General features: G+C 32.5%; 1 protein-coding gene and 1 pseudogene across 1 annotated transcript; one reads left to right on the top strand and one right to left on the bottom strand.

Moving 5' to 3' along the window:
* The first annotated feature begins 5 nt into the window (after window positions 1-5).
* Window positions 6-4,237, top strand: LOC134258940 (uncharacterized; annotated as a pseudogene).
* A 10,361-nt stretch (window positions 4,238-14,598) lies between these two features.
* Window positions 14,599-15,648, bottom strand: LOC134258939 (nematocin receptor 2-like). Its single transcript, XM_062741534.1, has one exon. It carries the CDS (start codon window positions 15,646-15,648, stop codon window positions 14,599-14,601), a length of 1,050 nt encoding a protein of 349 aa, XP_062597518.1.
* Window positions 15,649-18,048: the final 2,400 nt, after the last annotated feature.

Below are 18,048 nucleotides of genomic sequence, written 5' to 3'. Positions count from 1 at the left end.
AGGTAGCTAGAACCATGGCGCTAACAGGTAGAGAGAAACAACAGAATGAAATTGAGGATATCCAAAGGCGAATGAGGGTCTTGGAGCAAAACGCCAAAGCAACCATTAAAAACTTGAAAACCGACATCAGATACGAAGAAGATCAGCTTTACGAAGATCTAGCTTCCTCTCTGCGTAGCAGGGCTTTTACTGAAAAGGTCTTTGATATTCAAGAAAATCAATGTGCCAAGCAATCAAAAGACTGGAAAGCCGTAGCACAGGACGCCAATGAAATCATTGGTAATATTATAGCAAGAGAGGTAGACAGCTGGGAGGCGAGCAATATGCGTGTAGCGGGCATTAAAGCAAGAATATTGGACAAGTTTACCAGAGAGTGCCAGGTGTATGAGGATCAGCTTAAAGAAATAGAAGGTATGTTAAACACTATAGATTCTGTCATAGTACCTATATCTCAGCATTGCATAACCAATCAGAATGTTCAACTTTTATTTATTCAACTTATCTAAATTGTGTAATTTAATTAGTAAGTCCAGTTATTCAAAGAGAGTGCCTTTTAAAAACTAAAATATAAATGCATTTTGTATCAATGAGGTCAAATACACTATATGAATGAAAGGTTTTATTTGAAAATTCATTTTAGGTGCACTTATCGATGGTGACGTGAGAGTAATCAAAGATCTGCATAAATCTCTTTAAAAAACAAGCACCTGTTCGGCAAATCTGGGCTAGAGCTAAGGACACCAAGTCAGGAGGGGGTGGTAGTGGTGAAAAATTAAACACTTTGGGAAGCTTGGTGAGCAGCGCCGGGGGTCTTTCAACCAGCGATAGAAGGGTTAGGGATTTATGCAGAGGATACTCTGCTAGAAACAATCTTCAGAACATGAAGTCTTTGGTTTCCATTTTCATCGAAAATATTTTCGATGGAAATGACTTAAAGGTCAAAATAAGCAAATTTGTTGGAAGATTTGCAAAAGGTGTGGACACTATTGCCAAGAAGATTCCAGATTTTGTCGAAGCAGATAAGGAATTGATTAAAAATATCCAAGAAGATATCCAGAACGCAGAATACAATTTGAGAGAAGTTTTCCCAAAAGGTCTCAGTTTAGGTACAAGGCTGCAAGGGCAACTTAATGTTTAAGGGATCTAGAGTACAATCCAACAGAGGACTTGCTGGGGAGTGGGGCTTTTGCCAATGTCTAAGATCATGGAAAAGATAGGAAAAGACTATATACCAATGTGTCTGATATACTACTTGAGGACGGTACGATGAGGTAGACATCCACACACATGGCGTATTTTTACTCTACGTATTAAAATATTATTTTATAGTCAATCAGTTAATTCTCGAACAGTAATTTAGAAATCATGGCGGTGCGATGAATTGAATTTTCCATCTTTTAGGAAATAAGACGTAGATTTATCGTTCTTAGAAATACCATTTATGTATACATATTTCTAAATTTAAAAGTACTTCAAGTAATTTTATTATGTACAATTTCGAAAACAAAGTATTCGTCTATATGTGTATACATGTATCGACGTCACCAATATATTGCAAAGTACGCCTTGAATAAATTCATTGTTTATGAAATCATTGTTAATGACGTTCACAAGATAGCAAACCTTGAAAAAGCAGAGATTATCAAAATAATATCGTTATCGACGAACTTTACAACGACCGCTTTCGTGGCGAAGCCTGGACTAAATGATTTTATTAAACAGAAAACAAAATTATTCTAACAGTTCATGTTAAAATCAATTTTAGTTAATTGCATGTACCTTGATTGGCTTTGCATGCTTTACAACAGGGATAGCGTCAACCAATTAGACGCGCTTCACTGACCACATACACCTGTGGCGGTATTATCGAGATAATTGACACTTAAAAATGGACGTTTGTTGTGAAAACAGGGTGGCGGATGGCGGTATGCACGTTATAAAGAGAATTTTATATAGCAGGAAAAACGTTCTTGGGAAATCATGGCGGTATTGCGAAAATGGCGATGAATCGAATGGCGTTATCTCGAAAGAATAAGCAATTCAGAATGGCAGTATCTGTCATGGCTTTATTTTGTTTAAGATAGGTTATTACATAATAAATCAATGGTATCAAACAATGGACAATGATCAAGTATTATTGCAAGTGTCAATGAGTAAGCGCCGATCCTCAATCTGGCATTTGGCGCCTACGGTTTGCAGAAACGGAGCCATATGGTGCTGACAACCCTGGAGGGTAAACAGAAGTTGCCAGCGATGGCTTGTTGCAAAATTCTGTAGTTCGTCGGCATGGATTGCAGCCTGGAAGGATCTCTAAAGCCATGACGAGGGACGATGTTGCGCTGGAATCGGAAATGATAACAGCAGAAACACAGGAGAAAACTAATAATAATTGAATGCACAATATTTATGCCCTAACATACCTATGATAAAAATACTATATGTATGCATATCCGCGTACGTAACTGAATAGGGTGATGTATATATGTAAGCAGTTTTTATGGATGACTGGTATATGTAAGCAAGTTTTATGGATGATCGGTGTAAAGGAAAAAACTGTGTGGATTATATGAGGAATATTAATCTACATAAAATGGTGGGGGCGGGTGGGTGATCAAAATCGTCGAGCGAAGAGGATGTGTGCGCAAGCGCATTTAAGGCTTGGGGCTATTTTGGAAATTTGGTTGAGGACAGGGGAGTTATCGCGCTTAGGCTATTCTTCTTCGATAACTGGCATTTACCGCACATGGCGGTAAATGCAATTATCTCGAAAGAATAAGCAATTCAGAATGGCAGTATCTGTCATGGCTTTATTTTGTTTAAGATAGGTTATTACATAATAAATCAATGGTATCAAACAATGGACAATGATCAAGTATTATTGCAAGTGTCAATGAGTAAGCGCCGATCCTCAATCTGGCATTTGGCGCCTACGGTATATAATTCGAGAATTGACTATATGAAACATAGAAATCCTGCATCATTTCAGAGAGTTGGATCATAAAAATATTGTGAAATATTATGGTTCGACTTTGCGCGAAGAGAAAATCAAAGGAAAAGGGAGGCTATTCTGGATTATGATATTGGAATTTTGCGCAGGCACTCTAAAAGACAAAGTCATTAATGACGACTATGACAACCCGGCCAAAGTCGGAAAGATCTACTCCGTTCAGGTGGAACAAATGGAAGAGATGGCAAGAATGGTGATGGAAATTTGTGAGGGCTTGCGATACTTGCATAACAAAGACCTGGTTCATAGGGATCTTAAGCTGGAAAATATCTTAGTGAGTAATTATGTTTCGTAAGAAAGTTTGAGAATTCAAAATTAGAGATCAATATTATCGTCTAAAAGACTCGTGCACTGATTTCTAAAGACGTTCATTTTAAGGAAATTTGCATTTCTTAAAAAGAAAAGTATTACAAATGTATGTAATAAGAAATTTGCCATACATACATGCACTTTTAATCATATCAAATGTACTACATTTCGCAAAAACAGAACTTTAACTACATTGTTTTAGAAAATAAACTCGCAAAAGTCAATTTATATAAGATTTTTAAAAACTGACCTGCAGAAATATGATCGAAAAAATAAAGTAATAAGTAAAGATGATTGCATAGAATCTGCAATTCAAGGAAATTAAAACCTTTTTTTGCAGCTTGCAAAGGGACCAGATGGCAAGGATGTCATTAAACTCACAGATGTTGGGTTAACTAAACCACAAAGAGAGATAGGGGAAGCATAGTCGGGTCTCCTGCTTATATGGCACCGGAAGTTCTGCTCCAAACAGAGATTCACAACCGGAAGGCGGATATCTTCAGTTTGGCCATTATTCTCTGGGAGATGTGGTATGGGATTGACGCTGCGGAGCATATCCAGTCGCAGCTATTCGGAACTTTAGAAAGCGCTGTAAAGGGAGGCCTTCGACCGTCGATGACGATTGAGCACAAACCTCCGGCCGACTGGATGGCTTTGATCAAGCGTTGCTGGGACTATGATCCGAAAAAGCGTCCAGAGGTGGATGAAGTTTTGAATCACTTTGCTAATTTTCTGAAACATTAAATGAATTTGACCTTTATGCAGCAAATGCACTGAGTTTTGGTTTGGATGATATAGTTTTCATGGAGCTGTTGTTTGTAATGATGAGACTTATATCATGTACATGTATTGGGTAATTCGTCGACTTTACTAAGTTGTTTTTGTACATTTTTGTTGTAAAAAATGTTTAAGCACACAATAAAATCAATCCAATACTAAGTGTAGATTTTTTTTTTTTTCAATTTTGCTACAATAAAGAATTTTGAATTTGTGATTTTTTTTAATCAAAGTAATGAAAATGAGATAAATCCCCTTTAAAACAAATGTAAAAAATATTGCAAAATTAGAAATGTGTTTTAAAATACATTTAACATCCGGTTCTTGGTCTTGTAGTAACTGAAATTTACTGGAGAGTGTAAGTCAAGTTTGTTTGCATACCAATTATTTACTGATAGAGTACTGAATCACGTGATAAATACAGTAGGAAGACTGGATGCTTTCTGTTTCATAGCACATATATGACGATTTTCGTCTCTGGAGGCTTTATATGATAGTGAGAATTTGCTTTTGGAAAACTTTTCAAACAAACATTTTACATTAAAATATCGTTAAATTGAAAGACGAAATGTACATGCGTACATGCGTACATTTCTCTGCATTTTGATAGCTTCGATTACCGTGTATTCAGAGTGGAAAAAAAAATATTTTACTAGATCATTTACTTAAGAAATTATGATAATATAAACCAAACCATTCAAAAATTTAAAGAAGACAAAAACATGCATTAACACTGAGAAATAAACTTGTAAGAATATATATCTGTAAATCTAACAGTTATACCAAAACATTTGTTTTTTTTCCTGGAAGTCTTCTGATTATGAAGAAATCTCTAAAACAAATATCTGAAGGGGGTTTGGAAAGCCATGTCATAATTCCACAAGAGCAATATTTTTTCCATTCCAATGATGATTTCATCATTTTCTAAATACATGTAAACAATTCATAAAAAAAATAAAGACCAACAAGTATACGATTCAAAAAAATGTTAAAAATTTACATTCGATATCGTAACATTTAAAGACTATTGCAAAAGTATGGTAACAATAATGTTATTCGAAACGATTTCTTAATCCTCTTGTAATATGATATCAACTTTTTTGAAAACTAAAAATCAAACTTTTGATGAATATAAAAAATAATAATGAGCGAAATATGTTTTAAAGCACGTTTAGTAAAATATTTTTTTATTTACAAGCATTTCCATTAGAATAAACATTTAGAAATATATAAATTTTAGAAAGGACGTATGCAGTTGTTAAAATCCTAAGGATACCATTAACTAGTAAACATTATATGTGCCATTTCACTAAAATATGTAGAAAAGTATCGTATTTTATTTTTAATTAGTGCTGCTCAATTTTTCATTCGAATAAAGAGTGACTTAGCGCACGTCTAGCAATAATTTAAAAGTAGTTTTATCACTTAATGACATAACTCTTAAAAAGGCATCAGTTTTCATCTTTGTACGACTTACTACATTCCTGTACGCCCTTGTCCGACATATTTGTTCGATTCCGCCATATTTAATCGAAGATTTTTGGCCACCTGTACCTGCTATATATAGCCTTGACGAATTGTTTCACTTGAGTGATTTTCTAGTCTGGCTGTCGACATGTACACATCTCCGATAGCATAGTTTTTAAAAGTCCATAAACGACCAATACATGTTTGAAAAGTAAAAATTCAACAAAAATAGAACTATAAAGAATTAAATTATTTTTGAATGCATTTGCTGCAATATAAAAAGTACACTAACACGGAATACATTTATGTACAGCAAAAATCCATGCAGGTCGAGAAAACGCGTCAAACGCAGTGATAAAACATTTACCTGAATACTGCTATCGTTACAGGGATGTGCACATGTCGAAAGAATTATCCAATTTTACTTTTATTGAAAAAATGCATCTCAGAAGTCATGTAATCCATTGCTAACTCAAAAGTAAAAGATGCTTTGACACACGTGGCCCATGCCGATCATTTTATTTGGCCAGGGAAAATATCAAAGGTTGAAAGCTCAGTGGGGTTGATTGAAAAATAAACATTTTGTTTGTAAATGTAGTAAATGAAAATTATGATAACATGGTTTAACTTCATTAAATTTATAATAAAGCATGCATGATTGCGAATCATTCGTACCTTTTGAAGATATTTTCCTGTGATAGGAGGGGGGGGGGGGATAATAAAACATGCATATCAACACTCTCATAAAAATAATTTATGAAAAACGTCTGAAACAGATTAATTATTATCAAATTTTGTATTGTTCATTTGTATTTCTCGTTTCTTTTCGGAAAACACAAAGAGAAAAATAACAATAACACATAGAAAAAGAAAGAATAATTTCCTTATAATTTAAGGTGAACTTGAGATAAAAGATACCACAGAGTCTGACACATCTGGCTTGTCTTTGACAAGGACGTTCATGGTAATCTAACAACTAAGCTATATGATAAACGTGATGACTTTATTATATATATTTTATGATGTTATGACTCTGAATGGGAGCTTATATATCTAGTTTTCGATAGGCAAGAGCATGCTCTACGTATGAACAATTTTTGTTGACAATCCAGAAAACTAATAACCCTATGGTCGATAAAATGACCTTGCTACAGCAAATACAAGCTTATCATTGATCAAACTGTTTTTTCATATAATTGTAAGAACATTATTTATAAACTGAATCTCAAATGTTATTTCCTGATGATTTTATGGACTTTGATATTGAATACAGTTCGTGATTAACCATAAATTCTTCCACCAGATATACGAATATTATTATATTTTGGGGTTGTTTTTTTTTTTTTATTATTCAAAGGTTCTGTTCCGAAAATGGCATGATATGTTTCTGATCAAAACTTTGTGAAATTTTTACAAATCCCAAAACAAAGCATAGAAGCAAGAAAAGCAACGCAATCGAATTTAATTTCCTTGTTGTCCTTTAATCGTATATATATTTGTTGTCTGCTTTAACTTTTTTAACTTTCTTCGTAAGGTACTATACTTTTACTCAAGAACCACTGCACATCGAGAACGTTCCATAATGATATTAAAAAAAGTCCTCCAACACTGTCACACATCTGAGTAATATTCGTTCAACCTTTAGAGATATCTATAAATTAAAAAAAAACAAAAACTTTCCTTCAACATGACAAATGGTTGCTGTAACGTCGCCTGAAATACAAATGAACTCTTAGTCTATCATGCCATTACTTCGATATCTGAAGTCCTAGCAAATACCGTCCAACATTTGATGGTAAAACTTTGAAATTTTAAAAAGTGTGTCTTCTCAAGGTCAAAAGGTCAAAATTGGTTGCCAAAAAACGTCTTGTCACAAAAATACAACTGAAATATGAAAGCCATAGTCCCACCCGGTCTAAAGTTATGGGCAAGGTACAAGTTTCTGCAGACAAATAAACAAACAGACAGACGGACGGACAGGCTAATCATATACCCCCCTTCCCTAAACTTTGTTCACCGGGGCATAAGTATAATAAGTAAAGTAACTACTTTTTCATAATCCAACATTTGTTTTGCTTTTTTCTAAATTTTACATAGAAATATATAGGACAAATTCTTTGTAAAAATCTTTACATGTGTCAATTTTGGAACCACTGTGCCAGGAAAGATGAATTTATAGGTTTTAAGCTAACCACTTTTTGTTTCCTATGTATCATAGTTCAGAGGCAATTTAAATTCAAATTTGTTCAAATCAGAAGTTTAAAACTCCATTCATAGGTAGGGTGTGGCCGCCCTTTTTCAATAAAAGTCCGAATCAATGTTTTAAATAGAAATATATGTGAAAAAAAGAGATCTTTAAAATTCTTCTGCACCAAGAACTTTAAAGATTGGCCTGGGAAAGATGAAAATCAATAAATTGGAATCACATATCTTTGGTAAATAGATTCAAGTTTGTTACATGTAGATTATATTGTTTTCCTGTGGGTAAAGGGTTTGTATCATTTATGGGTATTGTATAGCTTTTATTTCGTTATGTAAGCTTAAATGCTTCAAGGGGTTACACTTCAAAAGCTTGATATTACACGTATACATTCGCTAACAAGAATATTCCTCTCAAAACGAAAAATCTTTAAAAAATGACAAGGGGTCATTATTTACGGGTCATTTTTCTAGAACCCCTAGGCCAGGGAAAGATGAAACTCAAGTGGAATCATCCTCAGGTAGTGTAGATTTTATTTGTTCATAGTTTGTTTTTATCAAATCATGACCCCTAAATGTGGTAGGGTTTTTTTTTTTTTTTTTTGAGGCCATTTTTTTTTGTTTTTTGTTTTTGGTTGTTGTTGTTCCTTTTTTTCTGTTTGTCAAATGTAAATTGTGCATTATTTATTTATAGGAAAAATCTTTTTCTCTATTGAACACATTTTTTTTCAGACAATGGATAAATGTTTAAGATATATATGTTGTGTTAACATGTGAAATATAATCAATGTACATTATGTAAACAATGTACAGGAATTAAAGTAATTTAAATTTAGTTTAAATACAATGACCCCTATTTAGGCTACAAAATTGAAAATTAAATACAATAAATAATTTTTAAGGGCCATTAATGGCTCTATTGAGACAAGGATTTTTTTTTACAATGGATAAAAGCCTGTGATATGATATACATTGGGAACCACAAAACTTTGTAAATACAGTTGTATACAATCAAGTACATGGATCAAGGATGTAAACTCATCTTCAAAGCCAATGCTTAGTAGATAAGTAATTAATTTATAATGGTATTTCAAGTTCATTTTTCTACAAAAATGTAAATATATATTACATGATATTTTTACAACAACAACATATAAATAAAATAATTTACATAGAAATTAGAAAGAATACCTTATAATTTGAGGCACATGGATTTTTCTTTTAAATATACTATGATTTCTTTGTTTCCAATTACTTATATTTTATGATTTCTTGATGTGAATGTAAATATATATTTTATATATAATGTTAAGTTAAATATAATTAACCTACAGCTAGGTAAATGTCAATTATATAAGGATGAACAGTATTAGATCTCAAATGTTCATTAAGGAGGCTGGGGGGTCAAAAATTAACCACAAATTAACCACCAGATATAACTTAATTTAAATCTTAAGCTGTCAACTATCATTTGACAAAGAAAAAATTCATAAATTTCAGTTTTAAAATTTGATCATTTTTGTATATCTTTATATGGAGCTCTTCTTTTAAAGGAGATCAAAATAGTCTGAAAATGGCTGCCACCCCCAGCCTCTTTAAACAATGCAAATCAGGAGAAGAGCAAATACAGACCTCTAAAATATCAGAGGTGGGATCAGGTGTCATACAGAAGTAAGCATCTCCTGTCTACCGGTCACATTCGCTGTGTGCTCCTTGTCATAATCGGGAAATAACTCAGTCAATTATTCAGTGTTGTAAATAATGGTCTACAATTTCTGTAAAATGTAAAACGTTAGTCAGCAATTGCTGACATGGTCATTGTATCGACCACAGAACTAACGAAATGAAGATTTTAAACACAACTGATAATATTCTTGTTTTGTCGCTTTGTTTGTCAATAACTAACCTCGTTTTAGAAATTGTTCAAACTTGGAACATGCCCTTGCGTATCAAATCAAGCAAATGTCGTTGGATAGTAAACTTTTTAGTAAAAATATCCAAATACGAAATAAGTGTCAGACTCTGTGGTATATTTTATTTCAAGCTCCCTGCGATATATCGCATCGTCACTAGAATAGGAATACATGTAACCGTTGTTAAGAGGCAATATCCCTCTGCTAAGAATACATTTCCCATGAAATTCAATGGACTGTCATGTCAGATTTAGTAGATTTCATTAACAAGGTCCTTTTTATGGTCATTTAATTGTTGCAGAAATTTCAGATACAGAACTGTTTATAAACATTTAATTAATATTTTGTTTCACTAAAAAAATATTTTCAAGGGCGATAATTGAAAGATAACTCTTGTTGATTGATGCGTATTATTTTACAAACACAGAAAACAATTTGATATTCTGATTTAAAAAGCGACGCTTCAGTATGTTTTCTAACGAGAATTTGATAGGTTTGAGAGTAAATATTATTTCTATATATACCTCATATTTCTACTTTTATTGTGAGAAAAAATGAGCTTTCTCTTTACCATATCAAATTTTCTTCACATCATGATTTGACATATCATTCATTTCTGAAAAAGTAAGCAACGCTTATACTTCAAACTATTTTCCATATAAATTTAATTAATGCTATAGTTGTTGATGAAAATCAATATTTGGATTTTTTTTTTTAAAGATCGTGAAATTTGGAGCAGAGGGATGACAATAGGTCATCGATATATCAAACTGTCGTGTTAAAAGTCACAGCAAGTGTTTTCTATTTTTTTCAAGGTTAGATTTTAGATAGATTCTGCATCAAAGGAAACAAAAATAGGTCTGCTAATAACGGGGCGCAATGAAACAGGAAAAGAGAACGTTTGCAAATTATTTTACTAGTTCTGAAATTATCATAATATTGAGTTACGAGGGCTGTTAAATAAATTATGTCCTCGGTTCTCGGAAAGAAACCAAAGAACGCTTTTAAATTATTTACCCTTAATGGTTTCACTTAATTATTCTCTTTCAATTAAAACACGTGTTCGTAACATTTTTATCAAATTTCTGATTGTTTTTAGGGCACATTTTTAGTACGGTCCTTCGTATACTGGAATAAGGCAGATCCTGTGATTTCCTTGACTCGTTTCTTCTTTCTGAAAGGTTTTTTTTCAAGTTTGGAAATTGAAACAAGTCAAAGGATGAAGGATCTGGCGAATATTGTTGGTGTGACAAAACATTAACTTCCTGTTTATTCCCAAAAACTCCTTTAGTCTTTCTGGTGTGTTGGTTTGGACGCTGTAAAGAAGAAATATTATATAGTGGATTCCTAATTCTGTTTCTATCCTCTCATAAATTTAAACCTTTCGATTTTTGGCAGAAATTGAACTGCCTTCCCGAATAAGAATTTGAACAACAAGACCACTGATTTTTAAGAAAATGGCATATAAAACCATTTTTCTGCTTTTGCAGTTCTTTGCTCTTCTCAGGCCTTGACTGTTTTTGTCAAGTGCATCTTACTGTAAATTTGTTTTGAGGGTCTAAAGCAGTGGATTTAAGTTTCACTATCTGTTTGAATTCGAAACAAACGTGGATAACTACAGTTTTTTATTTCTTATAAAATAATTGTTAAGATATTCTTGCACGCTGTCATTTTCAGTCATTTTTCAATACACAAGATGACCATTGATTTTCAAGCTATTTTACTGACAAATACTTCTTTGAACCAGTATAAACTACCCCCAAAATTATGCCTATCACTTTTGCTATGTTTCTTAAAGGCTGTCAAACATCTTCAGTAATATTTGTTGAATTTTGGCAAACAGTGCTTTGGTTGTTGTAAGTCTTTGTCGCCAAGGACTTTACTCATTTTTTGATTCCCAATATATCAATTTTGTTAGTTGAAATCAACCTGCTCATGTGTCTATAAACCTACAACATTTGTTGCTGCAAACTTCACATATTTCAGTAAATATCTCTTTGGGAATCCTAACGAGTTTAACAGCAGCTTTTATAAAGTGTTTATTTTCACTCAAGTTTACAGATTCTTTACCGTTCATTTATAATGCAGTGTCTCGAATAACCCTTGTTTTCCAGCCTCTTACAATTAACCTATTTGGTGAAAAGGGGTCACATAAACTGTGATCAATTCATTAAAGATTCAATCATAAGAGAAAGTCCATCTTAATGTCATATGATTTCTATTTCATATGTCATAGAGCTCAGGACATTATTTATTGGACAGACCTCGTATGGTTCAGCTGAAAAAAAAAACCTAAACATGTATTAAACATGTATATCATTTTGAACCATCTTCCTACATTTATCTGATGTTGTTTACTTTGTTTTGTTGTATTTCTTTTTTTAATTTCTTTTTTCTTCATTGTCTACGGGTACACCGAGATATTTCTGTTTAAATTCTGAATATTTTGCACGAGTCGTAAATCGCTTATCGTGATGATACTATCTAAATTTGCAATTTTAATTGATATGCTTGCAAAGTAATCAAACATATTATGGCCTGTTGTTCACATAAGTTTTTATGATGATTAAGATGATTTTCACTTCATGTTTCCTTGTTCAAAGTTAAACCCATTGTTGGCCTGTCTAAATTACTCAAAACTTAGAATCGGTAATAATAGAAAACTTTTACAAATATATGTCTCTTGTCGCTTTACTCTTTATTTCGATAATTATAACCCTATCATAGTTCTCTCTAGTTTTCATTTCCATCATAATCTCTCATTTCTTTTATTATGTCCATTTAAGAAAGGAGGATATGGAAATAACGAACAGTATTCAATCTCAACGTCCATTAAACAAATATACAAATTAAGAGCAGAGCAAACACAGACCTCCGAAACATCAGAGGTGGGATCAGGTGCCATGGAGGAGTGAGCATCCCCTGCCGACCGGTCACACCCGCCGTGTGCTCGTTGTCATAATCAGGAAATAACGGAAAAAATCCGTGGTCAATTCAGTGTATAAATAATGGACTAACAATTGGTATGAAAAACGTCAGTCAGCATTTCATTCAATGATAAATTGTATTTGCTGACAAGGTCATTGTATCGACCATAGAATTTACGAAATGATGACTTTAAACGAGACTGTTGATATTAAATGAGAACATTTAGAAAGGCCCTATTGTTTCCATAAAATCAAGATTTTCTTGTTCAGTTTTGTTTTATAGGGAACAACATTTGCCTTTGAGCTTTATCGTCTTTAAGCACCTCTATATGACATATTCTATATATCTGCCAATATTTTCATTTAATATTGGTGAAATTGCAACATAATTCTTTCAAAATAAAACGAAATATAATTTTTATTTATATTCTTTATTCGCAATAATCAATCTATTAAGGATATCCGATCCTCAGCCAGGAAGGACCACTCCAAAAATTAATATTTAATTTGAAATGCATCAAAATGAAGCTTAAAAATGAAATTTTTTCATGCAACAATTTTCATTTTATTCATTTTCATAAGATTCAAGGTCTTTGGAAGTCTTAGAAAAGGTCCTATAAAAGTTTACATTTGTAGCCTATAAAAGGAGAAAAAATTAATACAGCTTTATAGAAACAAGATTTTCTTGAATCCAGCCATAGATTCCAATGCTTATAAGCATGATAGGAAAAGAGAAGTGATTTGTGGTGTCTTGCAATGCTATCAAAAGCCTTTAACACTATGTATCATAGAATACCTGACGGACATAACAGATAAAAAACACCAAATTAGTATAAAACTCATGATAATTTCTCTGAATGCCTGGATACCTATCCTTTTTTAACCTAAAATATATTTGTTGATCATTTGCAATTAGAAAATGCATTGCTCATATTCAAATTCGCTTTTTCTGCAAAAATATTGGAGATCTGACAATTTTGTGATTAACTTTAATCATTAACTTTAAAGAAATACTGTGGATGAATTTACATAAATTTGTGGATTCAGAGATACTTTTATGAGTATTTTTGATTACTTAACTGCTAATTTTATTAACCTGGGGATCGGACTACCTTAATACTAATACCTTTTTTTACACAAATAGTAAGAACAATAGATAGATATTTTTAGGATTGTGTAAACTTTCTTTGTGATTTTTACATTTGATGGAAAATAATAAAACATGAAAATTGACATTTTGTACAAGAAATACTCAGTATATAAACATGATTAATATGTTTCAAAAAGTTACATAAAATATCACTGTTCTTTTCGCTGGTGCTTTAGTTGTCACAATTTGTTATGTTCGAAATCCATCTTTTCTTGCTCAACAAGATCAGTATTTATTTCACAGGGTCTCTTCTGTTCCTCGTGAATTTCAGACCGAACACAAGTAATCTGGTTTCTCATCACAAAGACCACCAATAAATAAAAACCAACGACAAAACACTAAAACTTAAGACATCGTAAGTATGGAAACAACAATGATTTCAAAGACTTTTTTTTATATTAAATCATTTCAAATAAACGGTGGCTACAAATCAAAACCACTAATTGGTATACATGTACTTTTGAGGAAATGCATAAATCATAAAGCACACATCGGGTAACGACGCCTGGTTGTCATTAAAAAGAAGCAAATAACAAGCATTCCCATGTATCGATTCATCATTTTTGTTAGCTTACAGTGGTTTGGACTTTTTTAAATCATAATTTTATTTTTTAAATTACATTAAATTACAAACTAAATTTCCGGTAAAAAAAAAAATCAGAAGGAGAATTAGGTATGCAGTGATGGTCGAAAGATAACTGATAAAAATATCGTTCTTTTTTTTTAAATTAATTTTTTTTTTTTTTTTACATTTATCAACTTATTACAGTTTCCGCATAATTTCATTCATGAAAAAAAAGAGATTTATCATGAAGAGGAAATTGATGACCTCTTGACCTCTTTACATCTTTAGACTCTACCACATAGTTTCATTACTTCTGTCTTGAACTGAGCATCGGTAAAAAAGTAAACAAATGGATTCAAAATCCCATTAATGACTACGATATCTGGCATGTAACTGTCAACAATGTCTTCTATTTTAGAAATTTTTTCTCGTGGAAAGAAATAGTTTTGAGTAGTTCGGATAGTCTGAAACAAAGTAATTGTTATGAAGCTGGCAACCAAGAAAACAGTTACAAAGGCAAACGTTATCGCTATTCGTTTGTTCTTTTCTGCCTCTTGGTCTGCTGCTGATGTATTTGACAATGTTTGATTAGTTTTCTTTCCATCCACTTTTCTATTGCTGCATTCTGTCTGATCTTCACCAGAGCTTTGTTTTTCAGCTCTTGCTTTCATTCGTCTTTTTGTTTTAGATTTCTCAACAAGAGCGTTTCGTATGTTTACTTGAAATACTACTACAAGTATAACACCCGTGATCGCAGCCAAGAATACGAAATTATAATAGATGAGCGTTAAAAGGCTCTCATCATATTTGTTTTCTATGCTGCATCGAGTAGCATTAATGTTTTCTACTTGTACATATCTTTTTCCGTGAAACAGATAAATTGGGAATTGTAAGACAAAACCAATGCAAATCACACTCAAGCACATTATTTTTGAGTGTGTCGTAGTTATCTGAGATTTGAAAGGAGTGCAGATTTTTCTGTATCTTTCGAAACCAATGAAAACTACAATCAGAAGAGAAGCCATCCCCACAGAATTACCAATATAGTTAGAAATCTTACATGTCAGATTAGTCCCGGTCACCTCATGGTAGACCGATATCATTCTGCTAAGTTCTTTAGCAATGTGAGAAATACATAGAGAAAGATCGACAACAGAAAGAAAGAGAACAAAGATTCTGTAATTTGAGGAAGGGCCAGTACGTGTTCGAAAGATATGTATAACCACAGCATTGCCAATGATTCCTATGATGTTGAGAATGTAAGATATGACTCCAAGTGGGGATCTTTCTATTCTCCCTTCTACATTGTAACCCAGTGATAGCTTATTATCCATCTTGAAGAATTCCTTCGATAAATGGAGATACCTGTGGAAAAAAAAAATAAATTACTCGCATTGAATAAGTTTTGCACGAAATTGAATCATGTCTTTAACTACGAAAAAAAATATTCATCATTATTTCTTATATGTTTATACTGGTAATTTCCACAGGATTCTGACGGACTCCCACCCCCTTCAGCTTCTGAGAATTTTTTTAGATACAAAAGGCTTATCAAATATAGATAAGTTTTTGGCCTTGTCCTAGTACATAAAAATACTTCGGCTACTCTTTTTTATTTTCCGTGCAGGGCTGATCTCTAAACCTTTACATAGGCGAAAGATAGTATTAGAATTAGATATTGAAATATAGGATGACAGACTAAGAATGTATGTACCAGTATATTTGCATTTTTTTGTGTCTTATAAAAATTATAAAAAGCTGGTAGTGTGGTACCCTATCCATTCGCCAGATTCCCGTACAGTGTCTTTCAAACGAGTACACGCATCTTCTGTGTGATAAAGAATAATTTATCATCTCATTAATCAACGCATCGATCTGCTCCCTTTCGTATAGAATAAAAATACTAATACGAGGTCTCCTTTATATATAAAAACCATTGTTAGGGATAATGAAAGAACATAAGTTGTGATCTTGGGAATATCATCAGAATCTTTGAAGGTTAGGTCTTCAACGAGTGTATTGAAATTGTCCATTCAGACCTGAAACATTTTTATTATCAAAGTTAAAGTTGTGTGCATAATTTTATGATTATAAACAAAGTAATGCTGTAAATGGACACCAGTCTGAGGTGAAAATTTTCGATTTTCACTTTTCATTTAAGATGCATTGTTAAAAGCTAATTATTCTGAGAAACGGTGATATAAACTGTACAAATTAATATATTTTTATAAACCTGATTTTTAATTTAAAAACAAGGTGTGTTTGTGAAACACTATGCGCCCGGCGGCAACAAAGTTTTAAAACCCCCCATATTTTTAGCTTATAGGTCACAGTCAAGGTCACAAGGTCATTGATCTTATTGTCATTTGAAAGAACTTGATTAGTGAAGTATGCATACCAAATATGAAGTTTCTATCTCTCATGGTTCAAAAGTTATGGCGAAGGTTCAAAAAAGCCATTTTTAGCATATACAACATAGTCAAGGTCACAAGGTCATTGATCTTGGTATCATGTGAAAGGACTTAATTAGTGGAGTATGCATGCCAAATATTAAGCCTCTATCTTTCTTCGTTCAAAAGTTATGGCGAAGGTTAAAGTTTGCTGACAAAAAAGCTATATTTAGCGTATATGTCACAGTCAAGGTCACAAGGTCATTGAGCTTATTCAGTGGTGTGTGCATACCAAATATGAAGTCTCTACCTTTTATGTCAAGGTCACAAGGTCATTGACCTTGATGTTAAACGAAAGAGCTTAATTAGTGGAGTATGCATATCAAATATGAAGTCTCTCTCTTTCATGGTTCAAAAGTTATGGCAAAGGTTAAAGTTTGTAGACAAACAGACAAACCGATAAACAGACAAACAGAAAGACAGACGGGACAAAAACAATATACTCCTCGGATCTTTCGATCCGGGCGCATAAAAATTAAAATTTTCTCAAAGATTGTTAAGTTGTCAACTCTACTTACATGTATCTACATGTATGTAAGCATTAATATACTATGTTCATCTGCGTTTGAAGTTTGTGTCTCCCAGTTAATTCGATACGAAAGGGCTATGTACAGCCAATATCTTAAACAATGCAGAATATCGACAAGCAAGTTTATAATAAAAGGATATCTATAGTCTTGGTTAAAATAAAAAAAATCGCAAATTCGACGGTCGCCTTAGTGTCACTAACTCTTGCCAGGGATACTGCCAATTCCTTCCGTAATTTACAGAACATAAAAGATTTCAAAGACATAAGTTGGTGTCAAATAGGATTGGTTGCTTCTTTCATCCCATGCAATAGTTTTGAAAGTATTTCTGTCACATACTAGAACTATGTTTGGCTTTTAAATGCTTCAAATCTAAGTACAGATTTGAGCCAAAAATCCGTAAAAAGTGTTTTTTCTCTCTTAGTAAACGCTCAAAACTTTTAGTTTTTGTATCATTTTGTACCTTTATGTGACAACTTTACTATATGTGAAAATTGGAAAAAGTTAAATATAGGAAGCATATAAATAACTAATAAGTCCTACAAATTTAAGAAAAGTAGAAAAAATTCGGATTAGCAAATATCCATTTTATTTAAATTATCCATGTCAATTTGGTAATATCATCTTATAGGCCCTATATGGTAGCATCTTTTTATGCAAAAAAAAATTCAATCTTTTGAATTACAAGTAGGGATCCCATGATTGGAAACATTATTTTTCTATTTTTAAGGTATTCAATGTATAATGAAGGGATTTT

This window comes from Saccostrea cucullata, unplaced genomic scaffold, assembly GCF_032062105.1.
Source record: "Saccostrea cucullata isolate Sc308-1 unplaced genomic scaffold, CSIRO_AGI_Scuc_v1 ctg12088, whole genome shotgun sequence".
Taxonomy (NCBI): Eukaryota; Metazoa; Mollusca; class Bivalvia; order Ostreida; family Ostreidae; genus Saccostrea; species Saccostrea cuccullata.
This window is presented reverse-complemented; position numbering and strand designations above follow the sequence as displayed.